The sequence below is a fragment of the Hesperophylax consimilis genome, chromosome 5 (assembly GCF_061612785.1).
Source record: "Hesperophylax consimilis isolate HC1 chromosome 5, BYU_Hcon_1.0, whole genome shotgun sequence".
Taxonomy (NCBI): Eukaryota; Metazoa; Arthropoda; class Insecta; order Trichoptera; family Limnephilidae; genus Hesperophylax; species Hesperophylax consimilis.
The window spans coordinates 35,363,921-35,388,435 of record NC_142840.1 but is presented as its reverse complement, the minus strand read 5'-3'; the positions used below and the strand labels follow the sequence as shown (position 1 = coordinate 35,388,435).

At 34.2% G+C, this 24,515-nt stretch overlaps 1 protein-coding gene across 2 annotated transcripts; it reads left to right on the top strand.

Annotated features, from left to right (window-relative positions):
• The first annotated feature begins 380 nt into the window (after nt 1-380).
• On the top strand, nt 381-13,798 carry LOC149423840 (zeta-sarcoglycan-like). 2 transcript variants are annotated; one of them, XM_089632147.1, is made up of 7 exons: nt 381-1,067; nt 4,382-4,502; nt 6,772-7,111; nt 7,407-7,596; nt 9,476-9,668; nt 11,308-11,431; nt 13,371-13,798. In XM_089632147.1, exons 3-7 carry the CDS (start codon nt 6,773-6,775, stop codon nt 13,551-13,553), a joined length of 1,029 nt encoding a protein of 342 aa, XP_089488273.1. In that variant the 5' UTR covers nt 381-1,067; nt 4,382-4,502; nt 6,772; the 3' UTR covers nt 13,554-13,798. The 2 variants fall into 2 exon arrangements, with proteins under 2 accessions (XP_089488273.1, XP_089488271.1); XM_089632145.1 differs by lacking the exon at nt 4,382-4,502.
• The last annotated feature ends 10,717 nt before the right edge of the window (nt 13,799-24,515 follow it).

Genomic DNA, 24,515 nt, shown 5'->3' with positions numbered 1-24,515 from the left:
TGATTCATCGCTAAGATGATACTGGAATGGTAAAGGTAAGTGATTAGACACCCTTTTTTCCTTCCCATACCTTATTTTCTATCCTACATCTTCGATAACACAATTCCGTCAAATAGCAATATGTTTAATCCTGTGCAGTCCACCTGAATCTGTACAATTCGAATGCAGTTTCAGATGCGACAATAACAGTTCCTAGATTACAGGATTAATGCAAATGATTATACGTGCTAATGGTAAGATAATCCCCCACAGTTGATGAACCCACGGCGGTTCAGTTTCTGACCAATCCAACAGCATCCCACCTCTCCACCTTGTTGTATTTTAAGTAGAAGTTTCCCTCTCTCTCCGCTCTCCCTGACCCAGTCTGTGCTCATATTCCTCCTCACACAGAACGAAAATCGCCGATACTTTGGTGAAATTTATAAATTTAAATTAAATTGCTGTCACCACATCACGAGTGTATTGTAAAAAATAGAGTGCAATGATTAGTTTATTTAAAAAAAGGAAACAAATAAAAACATAGAAATTTTTTTAATAAAAATATAATATTTTTTTAACCTTAAACTTTAAAATGACTTTCTGATCATCGCTAGTTAAAAATCATCACCAAGTAAATGTGTGAAAATGTCTGAGAAAATAAATGAAAAAGTGATGTTTTGTTTTAAATAATTCCATAAAATAATCAACTCATGTAACAAAAATCTTCCAAATGTTCAAGCTTTTCTTGTTGTCTTCAATGTAAATATCGTTCAAGTAACGTTGTTTCTCTGGTATTATGAGAACAACAACTGAAGTTTAACGATGTGTTTGTAGATTCAGTAGTCTTGAACTTGGCTTTATTGAACGCTACATCGATAAAGTGACTATTAAATTAATATAATGTGTTTTTAAATACATTTAATTATCCGGCAGTTTAATCCAATATTAATCTTTACTACACGACAATTTAATGTTCGCAAAGTGCAAGTGAGCTAATTCCGTAAAATATGTGTAAGTGTGTCAAATGAATTTTAACAGGATATATATACCATCAATTTTGTCAATTTGATGACCACATGAAACAGAAGGTAAGTAAAAATAGTTTAAGATGGGATAGAGTTTGGTCTATGTTTGTCCTAAATCCAATTTGTTAGACTGACTGACAGGAGCTATTGTGACTTATTTAGAACAAAGTCCAAGAATGTTATTTTTAGAGGTTCCGAAATAACGACGAGAACAAAGGATTCTTCGATTTTTGTAACAAACCTTAAATTATTCCCAAACGTTTGATTTCCCACTTATTTAACATCGAAAGTAGTTTTTTTTTCTTTTAGATATCTCGCACGTGACAACTCTTGGAATCGTTGAGATTATTATCTGAGAGAATTATTGTTTCTGTGCTGACTCTCTTAGTGCTCAAGTAACTGTTTCAATTATCACCTATTGCTACAATACAAACATTTAATCATTCAGTTGTTAATTTTGTTCGTCTGGGGGTTGGATAAATTGCTCGTTTTCGACAGGCGACCAATCTAACCACAACAAGTTTTCACAATTGTCTTATTGAGGCAAAGTGTTTGGTAGGTAGCACATCTCACAGGCATAGTATTTTGAGGCCCCTCACTGACAATTTTTTCAGCTCCTGTAAATATGTGTGCATTTTTGTGCATCTAGATATTTAGTGTATCTTAGATAGAGACATCCGGGACCGCATCAAAAGCATCGATCTGTTAAGTTTTATGGTGGACTATGTTTCGACTCTGTATAATCACATAATATGACTTAATAGTTTCATTTTATTTTCTTCCATTTTGATTTGTAATTTTTTGTTTGACTGCCTTTGGCGTTTTTGTTACGGATTTTTCTGTACTCCCATCATTGGCAATCAATGATTTTAGACAGTTTATCCCTTTTATCACTTTGTGGTAGGGAAGTATTCCATTTGATCATCAAATATTAGCTATCATGAATTTTATAAGTTTTTGACCCAGAATTTTGCATTGTTCTCTAACCTTTTTTACAAATGCCACTCTGTTTTGCAACTGAGAATTGTTGAAAAGTTATCAGCATATTAATAAATAACGTGCAATATTTTAAGCTTTCCTTTAAACTCTACATCTCATGAAATGAATATGTCAGCAACTGGTGCTGTGATTGTTAAGTTCCCACGTGGGGAAGAGTTGAAAGAAATGTCTTTCTCTCCCCGAATCAGCAATTCTCACCTCAGTAATCGAATCGATCAACATTACCCTTGATTGGATTGCACGAGAAGATTAAACGAGAGCTAATCGTTACCCTCGCTTGTAAATTTAAGGGCGAACAAATACCTTAAAGTTGTTGGAGTTTAAAGAACTTAACTTTATGACTTCATTGAATTTTTTTCTCTAAACATGTATTAAAATTAGGAATACAATTATGAAAATAGTTGGTGAGGTTAATAATATATTTTGTTATATGTTACTGAAATCAGTTCACCCCAAAACTTTCAGAGCTTCATTTCATTTTTTTTTGGATTGTAGATCATAATCAAATTCTTGGAATAAAGTTCAAACATACGGCTACCATGAATATTATTATTAGTCGATTATTTTTTAAATAATATAGATAAAGCTTATAAATAGTTTCTGCCTGTATATTTGGGTTCAAAACTGTTAAATTTAAATTATGCTATGTAACACCTTCATGGCAAATTGAATGTGTAAAAGCACCTTGGATATGATCTGGGGGATCGAGAGTTAGAAATATAAACAGAACAAAGGATAACGTATTACTGTTTTTTTAAGGCGATGCACTACGTAGTAATGCAAAATCATGTGTTTTTGGTTTGAAAATTTGGTCACCTAGAAATGTTTCAGATGCTTTAATTAAATACTGCGTAGAGAATACATCTTGGCCTTTGAAATATATTATATATATTAGATAAATCTTTTTATAAGCCCAGAAAAAAATATAAGGCCTATGAAAACTGCTTTAAAGTTCAAAATCTTCTACTTACGAACCCATTTTCGGTTGTGATTTTATTTTATAATGTAGCAAATTAAGTTATTTATAAAATGATGGGAAAAAATTAAACATTTATGACTGAACATCAAAAAATTAAAATAAAAGGCATTTTTGGCCATGTTTTTTTCTTGCCTAAATCAAAAAAGCTAGATGGTATTAAGCGGGAATTTAAGCTTTATCGCCATCTACGTAAGGAGTGTTATTGATGGCGGCTCGATTCAAAATATTACACGACGTAGTGCATCGCCCTAATAATTTGTAGAAAAAAATCTTATTAAATATTTTTTTTTGATTTCATGAGCAAGTTTTATTTCAATGTTTAATGCTCCGAATTTATTATTGTACAAAAAAAGTTAAGTGCGACTGATATATACCAATGTAAAGGGATATTTCTATCGCACCAGTTCCTTACCTAGTAAGAATATTAATAGGTAAAATATTGTAATCAGCAACATAAATTAAATTTATCTAAAGAGCTTCCTCAATTAAGGTTTAGAATTATGACTGCACCTGAATGATACTGCTAGCAATTATTGTGTCATACGCAATCAATAAAATATTTTTTCGTAATTTGTTTTCGAGATTCATAGAAATATTTTTAATTTACGTCTGTTTAAAAGCAGTGGCCGTTGGTGACTTGCGTCTTCTGGAGTGCTAATATTACAAAAAATGGCATTATTGATGTTGTTGTAGCTGAAAACGATTTATTGTGTATTTTCGAAAAATCGATTTATTGTATGAAGATTTCAGGAAATTTCAGTTTGGCCGTAAGCCGCACGGATTTCATACAAAAAACAGAATTTTCGAATAAAATAAAAAAAATCGTTTTCAGCTACAACAACAACAATATTACCATTTTTTGTAATATTAGCATTCTAGAATACCCAAAAATCACGAGCCGCCACTGTTTAAAAGTTTAATTTAATCCTTCAAACAGAAACACAAAGCTCGCGGCAAATCTTATGCATAACAGATATTGGAAAATAAAAAGAGCATAATAATGTATTTGCTAAAGTGAATTTCGAAATTTTCTATAGTTTCTCTGAATTGCTTACTGTTTCCTTTACCGGAGTTAAGATAAAGCGACTGTAAGTAATTGAATATGACGAAAGCATACTTCACATTTCAAAGAGAACCCAAGTGAATCCTCTTAGATATGCTTATTTTTACAACTACTACTTTCTTGCAAGTCGAAGAACATTGTGTATCAGAAGAACATTATGTTAATGAGAAAAGTGAACAGGTGTCCTTAAAGCATTGCTGCACTAAGAAAAGAATTACAAGAATAGCTTTGTATAATACAAGCACTTAGTAAAAAGGTGTTTTTTCATTTACAAAACACTTTATTTTTTAAATCAGTAAAAATTTCCTTTTTAAAATGTAGTTTTCCTATATACAGAACTGTCACTGATTGGAATGCTTAGCGTTGAGGGTGTAGAAGTGTTTCGTGGTGGAATATTGGAAGGAGGAAGTTCATTGAAGCCACTGACGATAATAACATTGGAAAAGTAACAGGTTGGGTGAGTGTAAAATAACTTCTTAATAACTATTAACTGTTTTTCATGTTAAGCTCTTACAAAATATTCATAAGAGTCGACAAATTTGCATTTATTGAAAATTCTGCGTCTACTTTAAAAAATGTTTTTGTTCCAGAATCTTAAAATACCTTACATTCTATTTATATATATATATATATATATATATATATTAGCGATTCCATAGACCCACCGGCTTCAGGCAGTCAAGACTTGTAAAACTCGAGTTTTTTTATTTTTTATAAATTAACTCCACACAGGAGGCCCTGAAGAAAATAATTTCCCTAATAATAATTTAAAAAAATTAAGTGACATCGGATTCTCTCAGAATTTCCTCGCTTTTGTGGCTAGCTACTTACGCAATCGTCGTCAGTATGTCAGTTACGGACACCATATCTCTCACGAATACAAAACTAACTCCGGGATTCCCCAGGGATCGAATCTAGGACCCCTTCTCTTTCTCTTATTCATCAATGACATTGGCAACACTATAAACCACTCAAAATATCTCCTTTTTGCTGACGATATAAAACTTTTCAAAGCAATCAAAAGTTACATCGATTCCATTCTTCTGCAGAACGATCTTGATTCTCTTGTCAAATGGTCGGAACTGAACAACTTACCCTTCAGTATTCAGAAATGCAGTGTCGTTACATTTACAAGGTCCAAAGATACATTCCTGTTCCCCTACCACATTAATAAACATGAATTAACACGTAAAAATGAGATTCGAGACCTTGGCGTAATTTTTGAAGCAAATCTCTCTTTCAAATCCCATATATCTGATATTGTCTCCCGTGCCAACAAAATGCTTGGATTTGTTCTTCGTAATTCAAGATCATTTACCAACGGAATCGCAATCCGAAGAACGTATGAAGCACTTGTTCGCAGTATCTTGGAATATAGCTCCATTATTTGGGCCCCTTCTGAGCAAAACCATATTCTCGAAATAGAAAAAGTACAAAAGAGATTCATGCATTACCTATATATGAGGGAATATATGTACTACCCTTTCCTGTATCCATCCTTATTCTTAGCAGGAATGCTCGATCTTAATACATTAGAAGCCCGCCGAAAAATATTTTTAGGAAAACATTTTTTTAAGATAATCTCTGGAACTATACATAATCCACCTATTTTGAAAGAGATTAACTTATATGTCCCAGACAAGTATACTCGTGGAAGGTCCCATACCCTTTTTTATGCTCCAAAAGCGAGGACTTCTGCCTATCAGAACACCCCAGTCAACAGAGCGACTGAACTGCTCAACGAGTCTGCATTGACCATCGACATTTTTAACGTAACCTACAGGCAGTTTAACAATTATCTTTTGACGTATGTCACAAAGTAGTGAAACTGACCTTTTTATGTGTTTTGCTATACTTTTGTCTAATTTGTAATCTTCTCCATAATGTATTGGTGAATAACCGTTTTACGGAGAACATGAAAATAAATAAATAAATAAATATAAATTACAAACAATACAAAACAAAATGAACCTTTGTCAGTCCAACTGGGAAGGATTCCCGTTTCATGACAGCCAAATTGTGTATTTAGTACCTAATATTCTTACAATGGAATGGCAATGCTGTCAAAACAAATTTTGAGAATATTGTTGATTGCATTCCAAGTGACAGGATGGTTTCATTATCCTTTAAAGAATCGCAAAGATGTCATTAATTACCAGGGTCAATTTGGATAACATTAGTAATTGCATTCAGAACAGATGAATGGTTTCTTTCGGGACATCACAAGTCTGAGATTCTTTCCAGGGAATTTTATAGAACATTTACAATTGTATAGTTAGAATTTCCACGTTTATAAATCAGTATAAGACATATTATGAATCCTATAGTACTATATTTTTAGAATTTCTTAGGTGATAGAAATTACACATTACTAGACCAGAATATATGCCGTATGACATATGAATTTCCAATTTTAAAAGTTCGAATCTTTATTTATTAAATGGCTAGTCATTATTATACAGTAATCGAAATAAAACCGCGCAAAAGACTCGTAAATTTAAATTTAAATAATAACAACAATGAAGATCAGGTTATTAGAAACAAAAATAACCATTTTTAAACTTTAAATTAAAAAAGTGACTTTAGATCCTTATCTCTCTTAAGTATAAAATAGCCTTTTGGAAGATAATTTTTTTTTTTTTTCTATCTAAGTAATTAAATATGTACTAAAAAAAATATATATATTTTTTTTTAATTTACATTTTTTACTATTTTCTTCTTTGCAGAATGATACCCATCGTCGTACCTCAAGACTGGGACGCCATCCGGGAGAGAGCTCCTTCCGACGCCGATTCGCGAACATCTGCCTCACCCCGCGGCTGTCATTCGTGCCCGCCTCGCGCTTGGGGCTGCGCGTCGTGTCTGAGCGGCTGCGCGTCGTGCGCCCGGGCCGGCGCACGTGCCACCGCTGCCGGCTGCGGCGGGTGCGCGTCGTGCACACGTCGGCTAGCGCGCTGTGGATGGCGGACATGGTGCCTATTCGCATTTAACGTGCTGCTCATTCTGCTGGTCGCGCTTAATTTTGGTGTCACGCTGTGGCTGATGACGGTCATGAAGTTTACCAATGTAAGTAATTCCACGCGCTTACTCGTAAATGGCTTAACCTATCCGTACCCAAGTTGGCAATCGACATTACGAAGCCTTTATATATTTACGTTCTCCGTAGGCCTTTAGTAAAATCATTAATATTTATTAATTTATTAAATTTATATTTAAAATGTGTTTATATTGCACTACCGTAAATCTACTACAGTAGCCTATCGGTTTCGTTTACATAAAAGATTCGGCTTGAAGAATGTTATTGTTTTATTTTATATTTAAAAAAAACATGTTTTCAGTAGTTGTTGCGATTTTTCAACAGACCGGCATGGGCCAACTAAAAATCAACCCTGACGGCATGAGATTAGATGGCAAGGCCTACATCATGGACTCGCTGGTGGCTGCTTCTATAGCCTCAAGGGATGAAGAGCCTATCACCTTCGAATCGTACGATAACTTTACCATCGTGGCAGTTGACAAGGGAGGGAATACGGAGAACCGCCTGTTCATTGGTAAGGCTTTTTTTATGAGTAGACCTTGCATTTTGTACAGATATAAATATTGTATGAGTGGGCAAAAATTTAGTCATGAGTGCACTTTTTTTCCAAAGTTCCACTATTCCGTACAAGTTGGCTCCCAAATTAAGAACTGACGTCGAAACCACTTTAACCTTTAAACATGTTTTTTTATGTCGAAAGTAATCACTTTTTATTTTTTCATAATTATCAAGTTGTTCAAGAAAATTGAAAATAACAAAAAAAGAAAAAACAATGGTATGGTTCATTTGTAGTTATCGTTATTTTTCAAAAATAGAAAGATTTAGAACACTCGCTGGTAGACAAAAAACGGATAAGTTTCGACAATTTTTGTGCACTCTGTGATATTCTGCAAATAAAAAAATATTCATTAAATAATTAAAAATGTAATATATGAAAATAATTTATGGCTTTAAAAACAATCACATTTTATTATTACGGTTTTTTGCATGTTTATCACAAAATGCATTTAAGGAAAATCATGGTTTGGACTATTAATTCTCCAAACTTCTAAGTTTATATGATGGTCTAATGAGTAGGAAATAACTTGGGAGGCTTTGATTCCACCAACAATTTCTACGACCACAGGATTTTTAATAATTTTAAAGAGGTCGGTGAAAGAGAATGTTTCAATTTGAGAAAGGTATAGTAATACACATTTTAAAATATTTTATTTTCTCAGGGTGGAAGGAGGATGAATAATTTGCATTTATAAATGAATTACACACAGAAATAAATAGCGTGACATTAGCGAAAGATTGTACTCTGAAATACGAAAAAAGTTTAATTTTATTTGGCCGGCTGAGTTGGCTTCCCTTTGAGTTCCCATCTAGCTATCGTGAGTTCAAATCCTCAGCTAGCTAAGTCCTTCATCACAACACAAGCAAAAATTTTTAACAGAAGATTGTTAAATATTTTCAGGTCTCTTTTTTATACTCCTATAAATGAAGTTGTATCTATTATCTAACAACGATATCTTCCAAAAATAAGCAAATAATCTCTATTTTGCATTTGCGTCATAAATATGTAGGTAAGTTAAAATGTTTTAAGTGGAAACCTCCCAAACAACAACCTTCCAAATTTCAAGAGAAATGAAAGAAATACCGAGAGAAAATTGCAGCCAGAATATTCATATCGAAAAAAGGCTCCCGTTCAAATATTTATGATTTACTACTAATGGACTTTTCAACGAACTTCTTCATTAAAACGGGAAGATGTTTTTTCTTCCGTCTTTGCTGTTAATTCTTGCCTTTTTTACCCCTTCGCTATCTTCCGATGCAAGTATTTTATTATTATCTAGAGACTCATTAATTATTTGGTAATAATTATTTGGTAATAATTACGCTTTTTCACAATAGCACATCAGAAGGTAAACAGAATTATAAAACTCATACCTACCCCAATATTTATTGTTGGTTTTGTAGAAATCATTACAACAGTCGTTAATAATAACGTAAACATACTAATTTCGGTTTTCGAGGAGTAAAGTGATTGTCCGTTATAACTTTAAATTTAGCATATTGGGTTTTCACCGACACAACCAGCGACAATTGAACTGGTACACTTATCTTTCATTAAATAATGGTTGAAAACTGAGAAATGTTAATGATTCAAAAACCCCACGTGCTATAGGAAGAAACATAGTCGGTCTGTAAGTTGGTGTGATAGCTCATTGGTGAAGATTTCCGGAAAGCGTACACTCCCAAGTTCAAGTCCGGAAAGCCTACACTACCTAGATCAAGTCCGGAAAGCGTACACTCCCGAGTTCAAGACCGGTTACTCCAAAAGCCTAATTACTGTGAATTGAAATGTTATGAGTAAGTTCATTTTTACAATGCTTTACTATTTTTAATAGATGCAGATAAATTCCAAAGTCGTGCAAAGAACTTCATAATACAAGATGATTCTGGCAAGGTGGTGTTTGGCTCCAGTCCAGGGGAGGTGACCGTAGGGGCGGATCGGATGAGGATCCTCGGAGATGGGGGTGCCATTTTTGACCACTCTGTGGAAACACCCCTAATAAACTCAGAATCGGGGCAGGATTTGAGGTGAGGAAGATATTTATGTAGTTTTTGGGTGTTTAGTACGTATTTATTTAGTACGTGTATTATTTAGTGTTTTGTGTGAGGTAGGCAAATTAATTTATGAACAGTTCTTTGATGATTTAACAAAAAAATTATAAAGAATTTTAAGGTATATTTAAAATTGGTTTTACACTTGGTTTTTACATATGAAGTTTTAAAACTACTCTTCCATAGAGAAAGTAGAAAAAGTGTGAACATTATTACAGTAATTTATTATTAATTCATAATACAGATAGATTGATTTGTATAATGTACCCAGCACGGGAAATTATTATGAAATGTAAATACGTCATTACTAAACTCAATAATAAATAACATTGTTAATTAATAAATAAATAAGATTATTCGGAAATATTGAAGATAATAATTGTTATAGTTGAAGTGTATGTGTATAAGGTAGCTTTATATGTGAATTATCCATTATTATCTAATTAGCCAACGTAAAAAAGGGCATTATTTTCAATTATTAATGGTGTATGACGTACCTTCCGAATCTTATTTTATTTTATTTTTTAAGCAAAGTTACATTAATTGATCTGTATAACAATTTTTATAAAACAGCAATTTCTTTATTGGTATTTTCTGGGTTTACTACAGAACACTAAATTTACTACAGGAACTCAAAAGTCTTTCAATAATTTACTTCTGACTCAACGATAAACATTACACACATCTTGAAATTCCAGAATTACGCGATGCTGTGAGCTGTTGTGATAACTTCAAAAAGCTCTTTGTGCTATTATACTTTAAAAGTTGTCATACTAACGAGTTAGTAATTAAAGAAAAAAGGATTAACTTGTTTTTATTTTATTATTGTATGTTTAGTTAAATAGCCGCCATCTCGGTATATCCCTTCACTGAAAGGTTATACCAAGATGGCGGCTATTTAACTACACAATAATGTATGTATGGTTAAATAAACGCCATCTTGGAATAACCCTTCACAAAAAAGTTATACCAAGATGGAGGCGATTTAACTACACAATAATATATCTACGTACATGTACAATGCAAGAGAATTGAAATATTTAAAATCCAAATCTTTTTTTTTCACAACAACTCAATGAAATATTATGATGTTTATTAACAATATGTTCTAAATTACTGAATTTTTAAAACCAAAATATATACCTTGAATGTATAAAATGCGATGTGGTAAGTTATTGCAATTAGAAAACTTCAAAATACAAGGTGTTCGTGGTAAAGTGCGTTAACTTCGGGGGGGGGGTGATTCTACATGCTAGTTCAAGTAAGAAAGACATGAGGCTTACGGTATTGGAGAGGGAAAGGAGATAGGGAAGAGGAAGGTGGAAGTATCTGGAAGAATTATTATACTCACAATCGTCATTCACTCTATTTAGCCCCTTTGACTGCTCAATTATTAAGTTGCTAGTTGGGAACGGCTCACGTGCATTGTATATCTGAACAAAGGTAATAAATAACTATTTTTTTAAATTAGACAGATCGGACGTGCTGTAGAGAAAATTTTCTGTTCGGCTGATGACCGGGAGAAGTTTTCAACATTTAAAGAACTATAAAAAGTTAAATCATTGAAAAAAGTAACATTGGTGTTGAGGTTGAATGATTTTATTTTTGTTTATAGAATAGAATCGCTGACTCGAACCCTGAAAATAGATGGCCCCAAGGGAATTTCCATCCAGTCAAGTGCTGGGAGTATAGAGGCCACGTGCTTGAAAGACGTCGAATTCAAAACGAGAACTGGAGCTGTAAGTGTTTATTATTATTTTTTACATTTAATAAATAAAATACCCTTCGTTAAATGGATTTAAAATATGACGTATAAATATTTTTTTCGCAATAGAGGTTTTTCTATGTATGCACCATAGACATTCAAATTAATAGACTTGCCTTAACATGAAATCTGGGTATCATTTTGACGACCTGGAGGCAAATCATAGAGACAGCTGACCATATTTTTGTCACCAGGAGGGTTTGAGAAAGCTTCATAAACTATGAAATTAGTCATACATTGACCACCGAAGAGAGCACATTGAAAAAACTAGGCAATGCGTAGCAAAATAAAGTTCGTTAAAGTAAGGCAAATGTTTGCAGAGTTGTACATTATGGGACTTGTACAGAATCTGAATGTTTGACCTTAAACGAAACGCCTGGCGTATCGATGCCAAAATTGAGTGAGGTGGGTAAATAACATATTTGTAGAATTGTCTAACCAAATAGTGTAACAAAATCGATTGATTTGCGCGCTATTGATGAACGATGATTAAATGGTAGGCACCTACTAAACACTAAGCAACTACCAAGGACCAAGTGACCTTATTTACGTCGATAAAATATTTCGTATGAAATTTTGGTTATAAAAAAGTACAAAGAAAACATTTCATTTGAATATTGTTTATAAACACCATTTGTTTGAAAAAAATGTAATTTTGTTAGGCAGTAATTGCAAATGCTGCAATTACTGCTCAACTGCCATGAGATTCATATCCGAGGAGTTCCTACATCCTCTTGTTGCGTGAGTTGCGTGAGGTTTTAATCAAAAAGTGAAACGGGAATCAGCCTTGAACGAAGACCCTTCAAATATCATAACATCAAAATGATCGTCGATTTGGTAGAAATTATCTCTTCACTCTGTTATGAATTAAGCAAAATGTATCAGAAGAACAAAAATCGTATTTTGTGTAGAGTTAAGTTGACATTACTGTCCAATAAAACCAACAGAAAAAAGTTCATCTGAATAAATTCCGCTAGCTACCAAAACTGTGGAAATAATTTCGAACGCATTTAATAAATATATTAGTCAAATATATTATTATGCAGAACGGCGAGTGATTTCAAGTCACTTGAATGTTTGAAAACATTGTACACTTTTTTAGTAAGAAGCCAGGTAGGGTATAATTCGCCTATTTGGTCCCCATTGTATAAAAAGCATTCTGACAATATTGAAAGGGTACAGCACAAATTTCTAAGATTTATTAACTATAAACTGAATATTCCAATTCAAAATATTAACTATTTTCTTTTGATGAAACAACTTAACTTAATAACGCTATCAGATAGGCGGATCATCTCTGACCTTGTACTTTTAAATAAAATTATTAATAATTCCATTGACAACCCTGAAATTCTCGCCAAAATAAAACTTTACGTACCGACTAGAAATACGAGGCAAAGTGCTACATTTTTCTGTGACAATTTTAAAACCAACTATGAAGCTCATACACCTATAAATAGACTACATCATTTTGGCAATAAATTTGGGAATATTGTAGACATGCTTAAAGATTCCGTATTAGTTATAAAACGAAATCTTTTTAATCATTTTACTGAGATGTATGAATTCACAACTCTGTAGTGAAAACACTTTTGTTTTTATATGTATATGTTCCTTAATACATATTTAGCTTTCCGTAATCCACACTATTAATTTGAATTTACCTTAATTTAATCAAAAATCATAATTTATTGTAAACTATGTAACACAACTGTATTACTTGTTAACAACTTTTGTAAAAGCCCATTAGGGCGTAAATAAATAAATAAAATAAATAAATAAATAAAATAAAATGAGTTTGGTGAAGTACTTTTAGCGGCCAAGTCAATTATTGTTCGGCAGTAGGCAATGAAACGCCATTTATCTTGATCATTTATGAAAGAATTAAGAATAATGGTGGGCGTTGGTTCTAGATAAAGCTGGAGTCCAGTAACATCTTCATGGCCAATCTGCAGACGGCTCAGCCCTCGCGCTACCAGTCCTCAGAGAAGACGAAGATCTACCAGTTGTGCGTGTGTGAGAACGGGAGGCTGTTCCTGGCCAGCCCCAAAGGACTCTGCGAGATTTACGAAGCCGAGTTCCTCTGCCGCTCATGACACTAATTAATTTCATTATTTTAAAATAATAAATATCGTAACTGTATTACTTACTGAATAGTATTGCGCAATTTTTTTGTATTCTTCAGAATTGAACCTTTATTTTACAGTAGCTGAATGATGAAAATATAAACCGATAAACTAGGTGTGCCAATTTTATCGTACTTCTAAGGAAATATATATCGCAATCCGTTTTTGGAAAGATAAGCATTTCAACTGGCGTCAAAATTTCTGAGAAAACTTGGTCGGTCCTCCTGATTTATGTATTGAAAAGATTATCAATGTTGATATATAAAATGTTACAAACATTACAAATATACTGTTATCATGAAAAATGATAAAAATGCAACAGGCACAACCAAAAGTTATCTTTGTTATTCAATCATGTTATTAATCATCATGCAGCTGTGCGTAGGCAAAATAAAGTATTACGAAAATTAGCAGGAAGATAACACTTATTATATTCGGTTTATATTAAAGCAATATTTTAAACAACACTTTGAGTTCCACAATCTAAACTGAAAATCAGATAGAAAGTACTTGCATTTATAATGCATTCTAAGGTAGGAAAGTAGCACATATTGTGGTTAGATATAATATCTTCATTTGGGTTCATTATTTTAGTATTTATGACAGGAAAAATAAAAAATAAACTTTCATAAAATCTGTTTTGAAAACCGCGAAATTCGCAATCTTCGAGCAAATAACATGACTTCGTAATTTTCACTCAACTTCCTGGCATTTCAAAATAAGAAAGTAATTCTGTAAAATAAATACTCTGCATACAATTTAAATATTTCTGTTTCTATGTTTTCGACAAACTTGAAAAGCAAAAAATTAAAACAGCTGATTTCACGTCGAAAACTCCGTTTTTCGTTTTTCTTTAATTTTAATATACCACCGCATTTCATGAAAAAATTAAAAAAAAAACCACAAATTTCATCTTAAATATCGCAAAATTTTTATGTTCCTACATAAATACAATACTTTTTTTATTCTGACGAGTAGGTAGGTATGTGACGGTTAGTTTAAATGCATATAATCTCTCCCTCTTTCTTAGAAAACAACGCATATAATAGAAAGAGCGATTATAACGGTTATGTAATATAAACTAACTAACTAACCATCACGTAGTTTAAACCATCTAAACTTTTTTATTGTTTGTTTTTGGGGTGTTATGCCGTGTTGCGCTAACTCCTTCTTTAGCCGACGTTTCGGACAGCGTTGCAGTGTCCATCATCAGGGCAGATCCGGTAGATCCGAATCATACAGACATCTTCGGATCTACCGGATCTGCCCTGATGATGGACACTGCAACGCTGTCCGAAACGTCGGCTAAAGAAGGAGTTAGCGCAACACGGCATAACACCCCAAAAACAAACAATTAAAATGCTTTTGGCCGTGAGAATCTAAAAACTTACCATCTAAACTTTTGTTCATTATGTTTTCATCAGCCTTGCGTTATTTGCAAATCTACGCATTTTTCACACGATCAACGATCATACATGATTTTACTACACGTGTGCTTCGGGGCTCTCTTTTCCAGAGCATTCAGTCTACTTTCATCCTTACTCTGCTAATTCCATTCCTACATACCATATATTATGACAGGTATCAGCACTTCATTGTGGTCTGCTAGCTTCTCTTCTTTCAACATTATTTTGTTAGCGTCAACCGCATGCAGTCATCCTTTAATGGAACCTGCATTTACCCTTCTTTCAATATCTCTGTCAGCCTTCCCATCTCTCGAAAACATACTTCCCAAATACACAAACTCATTCACCTTCTCAAGTATTCATCATTCACAACTGTAATGTCTTCAATAAAGGTCTGTAATAAAATGGAAGAGTGAAAGATTACTGTGCGAAATTTTAAACAAAAAAGAATTTTAATATTTCGAGAATAGAATTTTTCAATTTGCATAATACCTTTAAGAAATGCAATGTAGAATAACAAGGCATCAACACTATCGCGGCGCGAAGAATTCATTTCAAGATTCAGGCATTTATCTTTCGCTGAAATATTCCATTAAGTATGCCACATGGCACATTCCACACGGCACAAGACCACTGAAAAGATAATTCCCAGAACGATTTATAACGTTTAGGAAGAAAATGGATACAGCCGATTTAGACAAGCCTTTTGGACTCTTAGGCTTCAAACAGGCCAAAGAAATAGATTATCTGACCATGAGTAATACCGACATGTGAAAATTTGAGATCATTTCAAGCAAAAGTAGTGAAAAACTACGCTTACTTTGATAACAAACACGCCTATAACATTTGTTCATCTCTTCAATACACAATGACGTACGGTAAAAGTGAGCGTGAAAAGTTTAGAGTCCATGTCTTTAGTAACATCGATTCAAAATGGATGTATTGTATATTCAGAAAAGTGTTTTAGATTTATCTACAAATATTGGGGATCCTTTCCGTGGCTTCATCAAACAAACCATCTTCTGAGCATGCTCTAATTCCACTCCCTGCAGCAGAGAAGATAGGGTTACTGCTACTTCCTTTGTAGACTGCTGCGAGGCTGTACATAGTGTACATAGAATGTTGCTGTTTTGAAACGTGTAGATCTCATTGTAACTGTTATCATAGATTATTTTATCTTCCTATCTGAAGGACCAACCTGCCAATGATTCTCCCGGAGGAGTGATATCACAGTCTCAGAAAGAGGAAGCACGTGAAGTGAGTGTTCTAGTATCTTATGTCGTTTTCGTTTTCATAAAAGACGTATGAAAAGGAAGAGAATGCTTGTCGTTGATGTACGCACAATATAATTTTTCTCTGTAACTGCTACATAAATGCGTCGGTGAGGAGAGATTTAAAAGAGAAATCTTATTGTTTCTTGAAAGAGTCTCGCCTCACTGGTACGATTTCTTGATATCTTTAGTAATCTACTATCTTTAGATGGTATTTCTCAAATGTATAAAAGGTATTTGTTTGTAATACATAATGGCATTTAAAATAAAAAATATTGTTATTACATATTATTGAAAATGTTTGACGTAAGGACTTCACTTGAATTAAGGATGAGGTTTTATTTGGGCCCGCAGACACGCCCACAGGACACTTCTATCGGTTTAGTGTATGTTCAGGTACCTACCGATGCCATCTCAGAGCATGCAGATCCTGCAGCAGCCTCGATCCAAGATGTCTGTGCGCCACTTCCTGTCCCCGCCAATTTGGAACTAGAGCCGCTTTGAGTTGCCATTCTTTCTGCACCGGAAACGGAAGGCCCGCGTGGCGTGGGAAACAGGATGACACTGCGTCTCATGCGGTTTTCACACGTATTTGTAATTCAGGAACAGTATTCATGTTCTACTCCTATATCTTTAAAAATTGTTCTTTTTTTCCAATAATTTTTTATTACTTTTTGCTTTTTTGAATGCTATATGGGGTTTTTTTACGAAAAAACGAAGGGAAAGGGGGAGAGGGTGATCTGGGAAGGAAAAATATATGAGGGATGGGTATTAATCTAGGTGGCATGGTATGTTCAGGAGTTACGGACGTTTGGTTGATCTCTCTCACTGCGGTACAAGGAGAAGGGTTGAGAGAGTCCTGCTGGAGAAGTAAAAAGATCTCCCCCAACAAGTCTCTCCGAATCCGTTGTCGTCGGCAAACGAATCCGCCGCCAAGACCTAGATGATCTTCACCCCATGAACCCGGGCTCCCTCTGTAAACATCACTAGTAGCGAAACACTTTAGCCACCTATGGCGGAAGTATTAGATATCTTATGAATTGATCCCTGTGCGGCGGTACTCATACCTGCCTCACAAATTTTTAGACAATTATGTTAACAAAATTTTCAGTGTGACAATAGTGAAAGACCACCATTCAGGTGATTTTTACGGCTTTAATATTGTCAAGTGACGAGATATGAATAGCCAGGGACTTCCCAGCTTTTGTCTTTGCCATCTGCTTCCTTTCCGCACTTACTTCAGCCTCACAAAATACATCGATTTGGGATCCATAGTCCCGCGGGCTTCGGACAGTTGGGAATCTTGTGCGGTATTCACAAAATGATGTAAAACTTAGTCTTAAAATATGTAATGCGTTATTTTTTAAATATATGATTTAACTTTAGAGGTACCTGAAGATACAGAGAAAAAAATTTGATCATCATCTAACAAAACATTGTCATTTTTAAAATCTTGTACAGTTTTCATGATCATTAAGTATTTTCCTAAACTCTTGCTAACAAAGAGATTAACCAGATTAAACGCAACCGTAATATTCCAGTTAAGACTACAGACTCGGTCTCCAAGGTATATGACAATCCCTCCGTCATTAATCCTCTGGTCTATTTCTGTGCTGTATTACTTCCCGAAGGATATTATTATCAATGCATCTGCAACAATGGTTACCCATATGTTACTAGCACAAATCAAATCACAGCAAAATTCGTATACATTAATATTATTAATACGTGTGAAAAATCACGGGATATTATAATTCCAAATTTGAAAAAGACAATCAAATCATTTTCTGTGAAAATAATATATAGGCAGGTGTACTTTATCTGTTTTTCTTCAAACAAACAGTTCAAAGTTTGAAAATTACATTTAATTGCCGAAGAAAATCCAAGTTCTTGAGTTCATTGAACTAGAGTTACAGACACACACGAGGAAGAAATCCGGGAGAAATCCGGAGGAAGGAAGAAAAGTACCCAGAAATCTCTGATATACCAGACCGTCCAACTGTATAACAAATTTCCGAATGAAATTACTGAGATTTAAAATATGATTCATTTTGAGAAAGAATTGAGAGAGTACGTCTAATTTAAATATTGATGTATCGTTTATGATTTAATATGTTTTAAATTTCAATATATATTTTCGCCATATTATTTTATTTTTATACATATGTTTTTTTAAATTATTAGCACACACGACAATGTGAGCTATTATAAAATAACATACTTACCATGGTACTGTGCTGCACTTCTTAGTTCAATTTACATCAATAATGTAAAACCATAATGATAATGAAAACATAAGGATGTAAAAACAGGTAAAACCTAAAACTCATTACCCTGTAACTATATATTTATATTGTACCTACTTACTTCCTTTATAATCGAAAAATGTTGTGTATTATTGAATTACTCTTTGTTAAACTAAAATATATATATGTAGGTATATATAAATAAAATAAGACATTTCAAAGATATGTAAAATCCTTTAGGGCGTCATATATGATAAAACAATTTTTCATCATTGGAACATTTGTTCTTTTATGTGATGAGAATACTTTTATAAATGACTTTAAAATGTTTACATTGCAATTGTACACAGTAATACTTTTTAAATAATGTATACATGGCAATTGTACACAGTAATAAATTTTATAAAATGTATACATGGCAATTGTACATAATAATACATTTTATGTAAGGTATACTTGGCAATAAAAAGTTGTCTCTGAACTGATTATATTTTTTTATAATTTACACTGTTTAATTTAATTAGTTGATCTTGTTTCAAAGAGTTTCTACCAAAGAGAAGATTAATTATTTTTTAAAGTAAGTGTACCATTGATGTTATGGCAATTCACCCTAAATCCTTATTTGGGCAAAGACATTATTTGTACCAGGCTTCACTTCTATTTAATAGCCTTCCAGATCACAATAAGTCTTCAAATTCTTTGTGTATATTTAAAAATAATGTAAAATTAATTGTGCTATCGGAGGATTTCCAACATATTCTTTCATCTCTGTCCTTTTAAATTGTGGCATAATATTTTGTAAATTAATATTTTTTCATCCTTTTCCTTTTATAATGTTTCATTTTTTACTCATACTAGCTTTTCTCCTTTTTAAAATTATAGTTTATTATATATTTTTTTGCAATAAAATATCATGGTCACCCTACATGTTTACTACATTATACTGTAATGAATTGACTGGAATTAGAATTATAGGTACTAAATTCGTAGGGACGTTAATGTAGCAATATTTTTAACTTAATTTATAATGTTTGTGCTATTTTTTATTTTGTAAAATTAGTAACCTCGACACAGGCTTGTGTCAAAAACTTACGTTAAAAATTCTAACGTAAAAAAGATACAATGTAAAGAAACAATAAATAAATAAAAATTAGCCAATAAGGTGTACCCTAAGGCGGGGTTATTGCCTAAGACAATTTCCACCAACAAACATGTTAAAACATATTGTTTTTATTTTCCACTAAACATAAAATACAACCGCACTACAAAATAATTTTTATAATAATTATTCGGGTGGAAAAATAATGAACCATAATTTAACTAAATAACTAACTGACCATCACGCCGTTTTCCGTAGGGGTAAGCAGAGAAGACGGACAGTCAGACAACTCGGTCTTGGCACACACTTCTTGCCTCATTCACATTCATACATTGTATCATAATTACTCTTCTAATATTCTGACTCTTGTCATGGCCCGACTCAAGTATCTTATTCACTTGATCGAGCCATGTCTTCTCTTTTGCTACCATAATTTTATTATTAAATGGTAATAAAATTGTACTTAAAATCGAATCTACTCAGAATGTTAGCGACCGTCATTGGCAATTTGATACACTATCTCTATTGTGTTTTTTTCTTTGGTATTTTCCGCTCTGATTTCAGTTTGGCAGGATATAAGAACATGTACTTTCACTAGCATATTTTTTTCTGTTTTTAATCTTTATAAATAATTAAAATTCAGCTTAACATATTCTGGCTAAAAAAGGAGTGTTTTATGTCCATTTAAAGTAGATAACTTTTAAAGGCTTGAACAAGTTCTTAAACCTTTTGAATTTTAATTCTAGATGATAAAATGCGTGTTTAGTGATAAATAAATAAAAAAAGGTTTTTACTTTAAGTAATTGACATTTTGAAAAAGCTAGGTCATAATATTTTTTTCATATTTTCTGATGCTGTGTGGAGGGTACTTTTGAGGAAAGGAAGGAGAGGAAGTTAAGGAAAAGAAAAAGGTATGAGGGGTGGGTAGGAATCTAGGGATCACTGTGTTCAAGAGTGACAAACGAATGAAAATATCCCTCACTGCAACTCGGGCACCCCTGCTAAATCAAAAAACGTAACGAACCACTTGGAGTGACCTATGGCAGAGGTGTTGGTTATCCAATAAATAGTTCCAAACCCGCCTCCAAAAGTTAATTTATTTAGTAAATTTATAATAGTTAGTATATTATGCAATTCCAATTCATTTAATATTTTATGTGATAAATAATCATTTAATTATGAATTATTATTTTAAATAAAAATTAAGTCAATTGAAAAATGTGAGAGATGAGTGGAGGGAGATTAGAAGTGTAGAATGTATGGGTGTTGTAGTTGAAATATATTGCAAATTTTATGATCTGTGGCGTCGAGAATAATCCATTGAATAAATAATAATAAACCGCTCGACCTACTTAGGTACGTACTCGCAGTCGAAATCAAAACAGAGCAACCTACGTACTACAAGCACCTACTTGTCTATCGACGACAATAATATCGCAAATCCGTCTTTCACATTACGAGAACTCGCCAGAAGGTTCAAGTCTACCGCTTAGGCATAATTGCCGTGCCGCCGAAACTTCGGGAAAGGGCCAGACCGAGCGAGTGGCCTCGATTTAATTGCAATTTACTACCTACTGTTGCCGTCGGCCGTGTAGTATAAATAAGCCCGACGCAGCGAGTCAGTCAGTCAGTTATCTATCAGCCGTCAGTCAACGAGGCTCAACGAGTGATCACCCGCGCTCCTCTTATTAGCGCGAAGGACAACGTACCCGGCTTCGCCCGCACCATCATGGACTCCATCGGAACATCATCATAGCGCCTTGTCCAGATTGCCGTCCCTGGCAAGCGCTACTCGGATTACAAGCGCCCTGGTTCCAGCGTCTCTGAACAGCGCTTCTTCCATGCCACTATAACCACCACGAGGACACGCAGCATCTTCACTGGTCTACGCCGCTCCCGTTCAACTGCCTAGAAGGTCCGCCGCACCTTCGGCCTCCGTCAGCACTGGAGTATTGATTCCCCAGATTGCCAGTGCCTGACAGTCATCGAGTCCCGGTCACCAGCGCCCGGCGTCGACTCACTGACCCGTGCTTGACCAGCACATCACCGCAGCAACCGGAGTATTCAACTTTTGTCCTACATCATCTCATCGTATCGGCAACTGACTCAATATACACAGTGACCTTCAACACCGCCTTTTATTTCGTGCCTCACCATGATCCCCAAAGATCCATAGAGTCATTTGTGTTTTGAAAGTATAAAGTGGAGTTTCTTTTTTTAGGATATCGGGGAGAAGGTTGAAGGTTTTGGGAGCTAGATAGGTGAATTGTCTTTTTGCTGGTGTAGTATGAGGTTTAGGTACATTGTATTGTCGTTTAGTTTATTGCTGGCGGTGTGATTGTATTTTAAGAGTTTTTTTCAATTGTATTTGTAGAAGAAATGTGGATATTTTAAATGGCGTTGACGTATATTTAAGACATTATACTCGATAAAAAGTAAAAATAAAGTAAGTTTAAAGTATGTAACTACTTCCGGTTGTTTGTCTATCTGTAACTCTGGTTCAAATAACCCTAGAACTCAGTTTTGCTTTGATCGTGTCATTTTCAAAATTAGAACTCATTGTATGAAGGATTCAGCCAAGCAATAAACTTGGTAGGTATCTACTTATAAGATAATACTTAGGACGGGTTGTTTCGGAGAATTTGAACAATTCATCAAATTTCAACGTTCATTTCCGGGTTCTGTGAAAGTTTTATTCAAGTTCTGTTATTATATCATTATAGGCTAATTGCTTGACAAAACTGAAATTAAAACAGGACTTTAAAAAATCTTTCACAGAACTTGAAAATGTACGCTGAAATTTGATAAATTTTTCAAATTCTCCGAAACAACCCGTCCTTCAGGACAGGAAAATCAATTTCAAACATTTCAATTATCAACCCATATGAATATATATGATTATTCGAGAGACCAGTTGGAGCTACAGCTGGTGGGCAGAATTCTGAAAATACCTAAATACCTCACCTGATTCATTTCATAAGGGTTTAATACTTCTAACTACATTTCCCTAATGCCATTCCAAGGTAGTGCCATTTTTTTAATAAACATTTTCTTTTAAAATATGTTAAACTAAAATACATGACACAAGAGCAGAAAGTGTTAAATAGATTTTGAAAATTCGTCTTTGTAAACTTTGACACATCAGAAATTATTATTATTTTTTTTATATTAACCCCACACAGGAGGCCCTGAAGAAAATAATTTCCCTCAAGGGCCTATGTCATCTTTGGGGATGCTGTGTGGAGGGTCTTTTTGTGGAGAGGAAGGAGTGAACATGGGTCTTGAAGAGTCCCATGTTGTTGGAGGGAGGAAACACAGAGGCCGGCAGTTCGTTCCACAGCTGAGCTGTAGAAACTTATGAACGAATCGTAGAAGCGACCCGTTCTCATGTGACAAATGTCAACCGTGTACAAATGTTGGGCGCGCATAAAATATTTATATTAAATATATTTATAATATATATAGCATAAAATATTAAATATTTTATACATCCTAAGCCGTGTTGGTAATTTGAAATCCGGGCTAAGATGCTGGTAGGCCGACACGCCACTGGACTCAGGGGGTCAAGTTTCATTCCTTGGAACAAAGAAGCTGACACTTCAACAATTAATTGGTTTTGGAACGATTGAATTTGATGTGATGGGTTCTAGGGTAATAATATATGTGTTTTTTATTGCGATTCTGTCCTTGAATATACAAAATTTTCAGAATTCGGAAACATAAATTAAAAACTGATAAATGGCGAAAGGCGGACAGACAGTATAGGTTGGACGACAGTCTAGGTTGGAAAGACAGTGAGGGCTAGGTAGCGGTGAGAGGAGGTTCAAGGTTCTAAAACGGTCAAGCATAGTCAGGATAGGTCAGCGTTTTAATAAAGTCGATTGCAGTCAAAGTGGGGAGACCCGGTAGATCCGAAGATGTGACACATCTTCGGATCTACCGGATCTGCCCTGATGATGGACACTGCAACGCTGTCCGAAACGTCGGCTAAAGAAGGAGTTAGCGCAACACGGCATAACACCCCAAAAACAAACAACAAAAACGACCGGGTCTTGCTCATTTCAAAACTAAAAGGAACAAAACAATAGAAATTAGTCGGCTAGCGGGTTAGTGTATTTTTCGTAATTTAATATGACTTAATGATTCTTCAGTAGCTATATTTAACGTCTGGGTATACGGAATTCATAAAATATAAGCCAATGTATTTATGCGATGTCTAGGATAATATGAATATTATATGCTTTAACATCTGTTATTTAACAATATGTTCTCGTATTCTCCTTGAACATTCAATATATTTGGTATTGCCACAATTATTCAACCACCACTGTCACTTAACCATGTACCACAAGTACACCATTATTTCAACTATTAGAGCTACGTATGTATATCTATGTACTGCTTATATCTACTCCCAACTTCGTTTTACGAAATTTGTAAATGTTACGGTGTATTATATTTATTACAGGGGGTTCCCTGTCAACATATAATTTTCATTTATCTTTGAATCGGGATAACACAGCGGATTGAAGGTAGTCGCCGAGAGAACACATCTGTCTGGCTTCCATATTTTTTTAATTGAGATTGTCGTTCACATAAGTTTGGCTTGGGACGAAGTGTACAACTTTTCCGTGGGCTACCCTATCTTACCAAAGCGACAAAAGCGAAGGAAACGATATTGGTTGTTTGGCTTGACTAATGGGGACTTTTAGTATTAGCAAAATCAGAACCTTAGGTGGAAAAGCGTTTATTCCAGTAGGGCGGCACCTTAATTTGGTTGATTTATCCCGTTAAATCATTGGATTCTGTCGAAGGTATTGGAGGACCAGCCTAAGATGGTTACCCTGGGTAGACCCCTGTTCCGAGTATTTTCAACTGGTGAGAGGACGCTTTCACGGAGTTCCAATCGA